This window comes from Salmo trutta, chromosome 3 (genome assembly GCF_901001165.1).
Source record: "Salmo trutta chromosome 3, fSalTru1.1, whole genome shotgun sequence".
Lineage (NCBI taxonomy): Eukaryota > Metazoa > Chordata > Actinopteri > Salmoniformes > Salmonidae > Salmo > Salmo trutta.
The window spans coordinates 57,621,917-57,632,476 of record NC_042959.1 but is presented as its reverse complement, the minus strand read 5'-3'; the positions used below and the strand labels follow the sequence as shown (position 1 = coordinate 57,632,476).

The 10,560-nt window shown below is 40.9% G+C and overlaps 1 protein-coding gene across 6 annotated transcripts in view; it reads left to right on the top strand.

The window, feature by feature from the left end:
- Positions 1 to 1,898: 1,898 nt before the first annotated feature.
- Positions 1,899 to 10,560, top strand: part of LOC115180543 (protein cordon-bleu) — a 67,768-nt gene continuing 59,106 nt past the window's right edge. For 4 of the 6 annotated variants that reach the window (XM_029742744.1, XM_029742718.1, XM_029742735.1 and 1 more), the window contains exons 1-2: positions 1,900 to 2,346; positions 2,733 to 2,893. In XM_029742744.1, the coding sequence (XP_029598604.1) occupies positions 2,841 to 2,893 (53 nt within the window). In that variant the 5' untranslated portion in view covers positions 1,900 to 2,346; positions 2,733 to 2,840. Of the gene's footprint in view, positions 2,347 to 2,732; positions 2,894 to 10,560 lie in introns of all 6 variants that reach the window. The other 2 variants (XM_029742710.1, XM_029742726.1) reach the window with 1 other exon arrangement.

Genomic DNA, 10,560 nt, shown 5'->3' with positions numbered 1-10,560 from the left:
TGTTGCCTCTCTGATTAATGACCTCCTTGCCTGGTCCGTAAGTTTTGGTCGGCGGCCCTCTCTTGGCAGGTTTGTTGTCGTGCCATATTCTTTCAATTTTTTAATAATGCATTTAATGGAGCTCCGTGGGATGTTCAAAGTTTCTGATATTTTTTTATAACCCAACCCTGATCTGGTCTTTGTCGTGCCTCTTGCTTGGTGGTGCCCCTTGGTGTTGCAGACTCTGGGGCCTTTCAGAACAGGTGTATATATACTGAGATCATGTGACAGATCATGTGACACTTAGATTGCACACAGGTGGACTTTATTTAATGAATTACGTGACTTTTGAAGGTAATTGGTTGCACAAGATCTTATTTAGGGTCTTCATAGCAAAGAGGGTGAATACATATGCAAGCACCACTTTTCAGTTTTTTATTTTTCAGAATTCTTTGAAACAAGTATTTTTTTTCATTTCACTTCACCAATTTGGACTATTTTGTGTATGCCCATTACATGACATTCAAATAAAAATCTATTTAAATTACAGGTTGTAATGCAGCAAAATAGGGAAAACGCCAAGGGGGTGAATGCTTTTGCAAGGCACTGTACATGGAACCCAAAAGGGTTCTACCTGAAACCAAAAAGGGTTCCACCTGGAACCCAAAAACGTTATCCTATGTGGACTGTACGTAGCCCTTTCCTGCAGTCAATTTACCAAATTACATACTTTTTTTTTGAACACACAAAAAATCTGGTGTTTCTATGTCAAACGATTTTGTTGTATTTCAGTCGTCTGTGATGTATATAAAGTGTAATACTGGGATGCAAACTCAAAATTCTAGACATTTATGTAAGGTGGATACTTTAGTTTCAAAGTAGATTTGTTTAAGACCAAGAAAGACTTTGTGACAACGATTTGCCCACTGCATTAATTCATGTAAATCAAGTATTTTACACACACACACACACACACACACACACACACACACACACACACACACACACACACACACACACACACACACACACACACACAGACACACACACACACACACACACACACACACACACACACACACACACACACACACAGACACACACACACACACACACACACAATGTTTCTCTCCTCTTTACTACAGTAGTATCACAGTGGAAATAAATGGGTTAGGCTACAGCATATTATGTGATTTGAAGTCACACAGTGACCTCCTGTGGGCAAGGTTATGTGACAAATATGTAACTCCGTCACTATTCATTAATAAAAGTATGATAATTACACCATACATGTTGTTAAAAGTGAACATGATTTCCTGCAACCCTCAACTGATCGATCCATATCTGATCTGAAGACTAAAATCATTCCATCATCTTTGTGCAATGATAAGTATCTCACAATATAATTACATTATTGTAAAGAAAGAAATATATTTTTAGTTTCTGTTAATTTCAGTTTTTTATTTGAACAGTGAAATATCAGTGTTCTCTATATATTCTTGATAATTATACTATACATGTTGTTAAAAGTGAACATGATTTCCTGCAATCCTCAAACTGATCGATCCATATTTGATCTGAAGACTAAAATCATTCCGTCATCTTTGTGCAATGATTAGTATCTAACACTAGAATTGCATTATTGTAAAGTTAGAAATATATTTTTCGTTTCTGTTCATTTCAGTTTTTTATTTGAACAGTGAAATATCAATGTTCTCTAGATATTCTTGGATGATCAGCGATGTGTGTAATGTAGGCAGCCTGTTGTTGTGTGTAAAGAAATGGGCGGGGTTTAAGTGAATTAATTATTGCAAGGGATGCTGGGATCCCCAGTGTTTAAATTCAAGTAGTTGGATTTTCAATAGGATAAAGCAGAGATTTATGAAATTGGCAACTGTGAGTTCTTCATTATCAATGCGTTCGTTTAACTCAATAGAAATAACCTTTTAATTAATATGCTCCCTATGTCCAGATAGTGTCACTTTACAGCCTGCCTATAAAATGGACTCATTCTTTCCACAGAGCTAGATGCAATTATTAGCATATTACATATTTAGTAGAATAGTTGTATTAATGTATAAACAGCGATCAAAACGTGAGTGTGTTTTAAGTTAAATGTGGGTCTCAGTAAAAAAAAAAATGGAGACTGGTGACAACTGTTGGCTTCTGTGCGTCCCAATCCTACTGCTCGCTCGCCTTCTGGAGCTGGCAAGAAGTGGCAGTGAATTCCCAATGAGCATGATTGACATTTGAGTGCTGACGAAGGCGGGCTCGGACAAGAACAGGGACAACCGGCATTTACACGGATTATTCCGAAATCGCTTTGCAATTATCTGTTATGAGAATATGAATTAAAACAGAGTCGACGTAAGTTAACTATTCTACCTATCACACCCTGAATGTTTATGCGGTTACTTTGTATCTCTGCGCTGCGACTTTTTGTTGTGAAGACAACTGTTACTATGTTGCAGGACTTTAGTCTGCAAATGACTGTCAAATTTGAGCAGTCACTTTTGTATGGACCAATAAATCCTATTTTGTAATTAATGTGAAACTAATGTGTATTTATTTTAAATAGCCTAGCCTACATTGTGTTGACTGCGTTGTCGCCTAGAAGTAAACAAGCAAAAGTCTCAACTATTGTTTCATTAGAAAAATAGCACCCATATTTTGTTTAAGAATTATAAATGATAAAATAACACTTTTTTTTGTTTTTGTCCTTCTATCGGTTATTTGGATATCAATGGGCTTAGATATCAGTAGAGCTTTGGTGTCCTTGATGACAGAACAAAAGGAAAATATTGAGGATAGCCAAACGTTTACCATTGAAGTTGGATATTAGCAAAAACAGTCAGTGCCACATGCAGAAGATGGATTTTGGAGAAGTCAACACAGCCACAAAACCTCCAATAGGGTAAGTGTGAGGAATTTGAGGTCTCTAATAATTGTTTGTCTTTCCCACTCCAAATGTGTATATTAATAAGTATTGTGTTTGAATAACTGTTCAAACAATCCAATTATCATAATATTGAGGAATGGTGATGGAGACAGACTTGGTCATAAGGTGACTTGATACAAGAGAAACATGGAGAATGCCTATCTGCCACCTAGCAGGCCTTTGCATATATCATATATATATAATATATATGAGGCTATATTCTTTAAAAACAATATACACTTCATGAATTATTGTAAGCCTAAAACAGTCTTTCTCTCTCTGTAGTTGTCAGTAGACACATCAAAAGCCATAGCATACAGTATCGTATGTATTGACAGGCAGAGAATTCCAGTGTAGTTGAATTCTATGGAAAACAAATTGCATGACCCCTGATTGGAAAACAACTGTGGGTCAGTCCACAACAGAAGCTTTTGTGCAGTGGCAGTAACTGAATTTTTACTGTCTCTGTAGTTCTTTTGTCACCTCTGTTGTTGTTGACTCAAGGCAACACAAAACATCATCTCTAAAACTGCTGGGTTACACTGTTTAGGCACTTTAAATATTTCCTAATCTACACAATTACATTATACAGTGTAATTCAAATCTTCTTACAGATGTAAATCGGACACTTCGGTACTGGGATTGTTGTATAGTTATTATTCTATATCTTTTTGTGCAGAAACACGTTCTATCCTTCAAGTGTCATAATGTGGTAGAATCTATTTACTGGTGTTGTTGTGGGAGGCTGAAGTCCACAACCCTTATTACCTGCAAGTAAACAAAATCCTTTGTATTTTGCACCTATGGCCCTGCATCTCCTCCACCCTGCTGAAGGCTTTTATATAATCACCTCCAATGACATGTTGCAGAAAGCACATGATGAATAGTGGTTATTTAAAGACAGCAGTTGCTGAACATTACTCTCTGCTCTGCCTGTCCCTCTGGAGACCAATGGTGCCATTTCATTGGTTGTTCCCATTAACTGAACATTTTTCAAATCTCTTTTTTAAGTGATCCCTGGCCAAGAAAGCAGTAGTTGGGTCATTCCATTTATTAGGTGCCTTTTGAGTAGTGTAACTTGGCAAAAAAAAACAAATAATTAAATTCACATTTATTTTATGTCGTAAAGAGCACCTTATTAAAAAACATGTTTCCCCATCTCAAGAGATTAAATAAAGAAATTATTTTAGTAAATGCCTATTAACAGGGTTGACTGTAACAGGGTTGACTGTAACAGGGTTGACTGTAACAGGGTTGAGGACTTATTAAATCAGCCATAAATCCCCTTGACAGGGAGAAGGGAAGCTTGTTGTGTGCAACAGGGAGGGACTATTGAATGCAAGCTTCACAACAACAAAACATTTGTAAAACATTTCTAGTTTTGGTAACAAGGTTGATGTGTTATGCTCGATCCGCTCAGTTTTCCACCACAAAATACCAGAAAATTGTAAAAAAGAGTAGAACCAGCTCACTTGCTTTTAGACTATGATTTGACAATTAGATGATCAATGTTCCAAAAATAAAAATGAAAGTGAGAGTTAAACAGGGCTGACCTTATGTATCACCTTAAAATGAATCACTAATCACATAAGATACATAATAGTTATCAGAAATGACGATCAAAGCAACAAAACTATGGCTTTACAATGATGGTGAAAACTTGGGGTTAAGTGGGTTAAAATCTTCCTGGAAGTTACAGAGGATGCATAGAGGGACATGTCAAAATGCTAAAAGTTTTTAGTCATATAAAAAATTGGATTTATTGAATTTTTATGTGGTCTATATTAAAGGGGACTTCATTTAATATAACAGGTTTTTCAAATTCAATATTTGTCTACAATTTCTTCTTAAAATATGAAAGGATGCAAAAGGCACTCATTTCGGGGAACGACTCAGTTATTAGATTCATATTTTTTTTTTTAATCCCAACGGAACATGTCAAAGGTTGTACCTTTACCAGTTGGTGAAAGGTTCTCTTTAGATTACTATGACAACTGCCATCTGTTAGGGTGTTCTCCTTTTGTCAGTAAGTCCGCTAACGTCATCACAGAGGCGTTAGCAGCTTTAATTTACATGGCAAGAACAAGAAGGGAGGTTTAAAGTGAAACGAAGCCCATAAAACACTCACAGGGAGGTAAGAATGTCCACTTCTGAGGAGATGGGTCATGTCCCAAATGGCACCCTATTCCCTATATAGTATAGTGCACTACTTTTGACCAGTGTCCTATGGTCCCTGTCAACGGACTAGTGTGCCATTTGGGACACAGTCCACTTCTGAGGAGATTAATGCTCATTTTGGTACATGGGTGACTAGATTTTGAAATCTGAGCAGGCAATTTCAGTGGAGGCTACTAAAGCAGTATGTGGTTTCAAAGTGATGAAGGACTTTACCAAATGAAGCCCTGTAAAGGCCAGGTAGGCAGATAACTGGCAGTCTGTGGTTAATGTCTGAGCCTGTGTATGGACCCTGGTCAAAAGTAGTACACTACATAGGGATTAGGGTGCCATTTGGGACAAAACTTTCAGACATTCTGAGACACCAGCCAGCCTTTTTTGGTTAGCTAGCCCAGAGAGCCCTGCTCCTCCTAGCCCTGCTCTGCCTTACTGTGCTATAGGATGTTATAGGGAGTCCAATCTTGATCACAACAGTATGTGTTTAATTGTATGTGTATATTTATTTTGCACATTGTCATATAGAAGATGACACAATTGCAAAATAGTCCCGCTTACTATTTTGGTGTGTTTCAAACATGTGGATACTCACTGTATAAGGTGATATACAGTTACAGTATAACTGCTCTGGAGTTAGCTTGAGTCTATTTGTTGTTTCTCTTTTGTGTGAATTGGAGCATTGTGTGTGTTTTAGGGGCTATGAGCAGTTCCAGTCCCAGGTCTAAAAGGCTAAAGTGTACAGACCTAGGCCAACATTCTTAATTAGCAGTATGTGTGTTTACTACTGTAAATGCCTGGGCCTGGTGTTGTTGTGTCTGAACTAAGGGACCATCTAGAAGGGTGTAGTAATGGGTCTCAGACCAAATTGTCTCCAGAGCAGACATTTCTATTTGTTTTTCAAGAGAAGATCATTTTAAGCTTTTTGCAAGATGAGAGAGCAGTGTTGGCGGTGGTATATGGCTGGAAATAACTACTCCTGTTTTACTGGCCATCGGTTTTAAAATGACCTGACTGCCTGGCACTAGTCTTTATAAATAGTTCTCTGACTGCCACCACACACAGCAGATGAATTACTTCCATGGACTCTTCTGTGCGTATACTCTACTTGTATTGGGACCTGCCCTATCTAGTTTTACTATTGTTTACGCAGTTACAACTCAAGTAAGAATAGTTTTGAAGCGAATACGTTTCAACTCATTGGTAGGTTACATCATAATTATGTAGACACACATGCATACCATTTTAGGGAATGTATTGCTTTTAAATGTAATTATTGTAGTCAAGAGGGCAACATGAACACGTTTTAAGTGTGTCATTACTCTACAGCAGTCTGTTGACTAGTTTCACTGTCTTCTCCTGCATGGTGGATATGACGGGCTGTTTGAACACAAGTTGAGCACTAAACTACAGGACCTATTTTGGGCCACTGTCAGACTGTGTAGTCTGAGGATTGTGTGGTAGGTGGGTTTGTGGTGAAGACTGATCAGTGTACAGTACAGTTGAGACTAGCCCCAAATATTAGGTTCGGTGTGGTAGTAATCTTGTGTTCATTAATAGCCATGTTCTTACATTGGTTGGTTTGGATGTTTGTGATTATTTCACCTGCACCATCACACTCTCTTAGACTCTTAGTAAGAGGAAGAGCAGCTGTTGATTATAATGATGCTTTAGGTTATCATACGGTGATGCTAGTACTGACACTAGTTTACCACTGTTTACATCTGTTTCCTTTTTCACACCTTTGCTGCAGTAGCCTCCCCTTATTTAACAAATACCATAATCATATGTTAGTCTCATTCTGTGACTGGAAGTGTCTATGGCTAAAAGAGGAGTGGTATAATATGTGTTTCTCTGAGTCCTCCCCTGCAGCAGAGCTTTGTTAATTGAGGGAGTTGCTTAGGGAGTATGGAACAAGCTAATTGTTATTTCCTGCTGTTCTGTGCCCTCCCTCCCTCCCCAGTCCCCACTGCTCAGTGATCTACTCCCTGTCCTGTGGGATATTACCCTCCACCGGGGATGGTTTCACACACAGCAGCTGGTCTAGAGGGCCAGGTTATACAGTATAATCCTGGTCTGCATCTCAAATGGCACACTACTCCCTATATAGCACACTACTTTTGACCTTGGCTCATAGGTCTCTGGTAAAAAGTAGTGCACTATATATTGTAGGGATGCAGACCTGGTGTAAAGGGTTGGCTATACAGTATAGGTGTCTCTTGTTTGCTCTAGCATGTGCAATCCTCGAAGATTAGTCTCTGTCTGGGATTGAGAGAGACTGAATGCTGTCCAGACATACATGGGACACTGTCTCTATTAAAGGGGACAGGTCTTCTCATGACATGTGTCATGGCTAAGTGAAAGTTGGTCTGAGACTGTGGTCTGAAGCGGTCAGTGGATCAGAGCAGAGACTTAGTCTGCTTCCCAAATGGCAACCTATTCTCTACATAGTTCCCTACTTTTGATCAAAGCCCTATGGACCCTGGTCAAAAGTAGTGCACAATATAGAAATAGGGTGCCCTTTGGAACATTGACATATCTGCAGTAATATGGGATGCTAAAATAATTACCCTATTAACTCAGTACTGCACCATCTGGCTTCAGAGGCTTTGTTTGGTCCACTCAGCCATGTGTCTTATAAGTAAACTATAGTTGTATGTATTTGTTGTGTCAATAGCCTACTTCTGAAATGACTTCAGAACACTGCTCGATGGTGTATGCTATATTTAATAGTTGCATTAAGACATTCCTGAGGTACTTTGAAGTGAGGATGCTTTGTCATTATTTGTTCACTAGGTAGGCGGCATGCATACACTCTTTAAAAAACGGTGCTATCTAGTACCGAAAAGTTTTTTGGGGCTGTACCCGTAGAAGAACCCTTTGAAGAACCCTTTTGGTTCCAGGTTAGAACCCAATCCATGTAAAACCCTACCCACAGAGGGTTCTGCATGGAACCGAAAGGATCCTACCTATGGGGACAGCCAAAGAACCGTGTTTTCTATGTAGTTGAAGTGAATATGTTGACTGTTTTTTCCTGTGGCTGTAATTACTTATGCGATGTCTCACCTTCAGTCGTACATAGATCAGGCAGCCCTGAGTCACCAACCAACCAGGAGCAGATGACCAGACCTAGGCACCTAGATGTCTCTGACTACTGTGAAGGGAAGAGGGGTGGTGTCTGGTTTGTTACAGTACGACAAGTGGTGCCTCTGCCTCTCCGTTAGGTGGATGTCAGAGAGAACGGTAGCCCAGAGATGCTCTTCTCTTATTCATGTATCTCTCTCTCTTGCTGCTAATGAGTAATTTATTCCAGAAGGCACCTTTGTTAGAGCCAAAGGAGCTGTGTTCACTTGTTCCCCCAGAGATGTGGTTATAGTCAATACAGTCCTGTCCCTCCCAGAACCAGCAGCTTTGGAACGGTCTTAGGCTAGCAGAGCTGGAGTATTCTGAGCATGGTGTGTGGGTGTGTAATGGTCCGAGGCTAGCAGAGCTGGAGTATTCTGAGCATGGTGTGTGGGTGTGTAATGGTTCGAGGCTAGCAGAGCTGGAGTATTCTGAGCATGGTGTGTGGGTATGTAATGGTTCGAGGCTAGCAGAGCTGGAGTATTCTGAGCATGGTGTGTGGGTGTGTAATGGTGCGAGGCTAGCAGAGCTGGAGTATTCTGAGCATGGTGTGTGGGTGTGTAATGGTTCGAGGCTAGCAGAGCTGGAGTATTCTGAGCATGGTGTGTGGGTGTGTAATGGTTCGAGGCTAGCAGAGCTGGAGTATTCTGAGCATGGTGTGTGGGTGTGTAATGGTGCGAGGCTAGCAGAGCTGGAGTATTCTGAGCATGGTGTGTGGGTGTGTAATGGTTCGAGGCTAGCAGAGCTGGAGTATTCTGAGCATGGTGTGTGGGTGTGTAATGGTGCGAGGCTAGCAGAGCTGGAGTATTCTGAGCATGGTGTGTGGGTGTGTAATGGTTCGAGGCTAGCAGAGCTGGAGTATTCTGAGCATGGTGTGTGGGTGTGTAATGGCCCGAGGCTAGCAGAGCTGGAGTATTCTGAGCATGGTGTGTGGGTGTGTAATGGTTCGAGGCTAGCAGAGCTGGAGTATTCTGAGCATGGTGTGTGGGTATGTAATGGTTCGAGGCTAGCAGAGCTGGAGTATTCTGAGCATGGTGTGTGGGTGTGTAATGGTGCGAGGCTAGCAGAGCTGGAGTATTCTGAGCATGGTGTGTGGGTGTGTAATGGTTCGAGGCTAGCAGAGCTGGAGTATTCTGAGCATGGTGTGTGGGTGTGTAATGGTACGAGGCTAGCAGAGCTGGAGTATTCTGAGCATGGTGTGTGGGTGTGTAATGGTACGAGGCTAGCAGAGCTGGAGTATTCTGAGCATGGTGTGTGGGTGTGTAATGGTTCGAGGCTAGCAGAGCCGGAGTATTCTGAGCATGGTGTGTGGGTGTGTAATGGTTCGAGGCTAGCAGAGCCGGAGTATTCTGAGCATGGTGTGTGGGTGTGTAATGGTTCGAGGCTAGCAGAGCTGGATTATTCTGAGCATGGTGTGTGGGTGTGTAATGGTTCGAGGCTAGCAGAGCTGGAGTATTCTGAGCATGGTGTGTGGGTGTGTAATGGTTCGAGGCTAGCAGAGCTGGAGTATTCTGAGCATGGTGTGTGGGTGTGTAATGGTTCGAGGCTAGCAGAGCTGGAGTATTCTGAGCATGGTGTAGCGTGTGTGGGTGGGTAATGACAGAGCATGGCATTTGGGAAGAGGCCATGGGGGGGGAGTGTCTGATGTTGGAGTGCTCTGGACAGGAACGGAATACACCCTCTACATAGTCTACAACCGAAACATCCACATAGCCCTCTTTAGTGACTCACCCGCTATCATTATCTAAAAGGAGAAACATTTTAAATCTATACGCAACAAAAATAATACACCCCAAAAAACTTCGGAGGCACCGCGAACCATAACCTAAACATAATGAAAACAGCAAGGCAAATATATGAAAATATTCATGGGCTTATGTTTTCATTTAAAAACCAATACAACCTTCATGATCTAGTTCTTGGTACATTATTTTATTATACTGATTTGACTTTAGGCTACCTGTTGGGGTTTTCCGTGTTACTGTGCTCAGAGAACTGGGTATTGTATTGTAGTAGAGCCAAATACAGTTTTAAATGGACACTTCAGAGGCATAGGCCAGGTTGTTATTATCAGAAAGCCAATGAAGACCCTGCCATCTCAGAAATAAAACAGGGTGGGCTTTAGTCTACCCGTCGAGTGGTTTGTCATTTGAGAGTCGGGGCATATGCTGAATTAGGAAGCTGCATGCTCTTAGCAACTGCAAACAAATGTCTCTGTGGAGCTCAAATGTCCCCTAGATGCATGTGGGTCATTCACTTTTTGCAGGATACTTCTATCAGTCATAAATACCCAGCTGCTACCAAATAGAGAGCAAGACTCTCTCTCCTAGTGGTGTAAATATAGGTTGCTA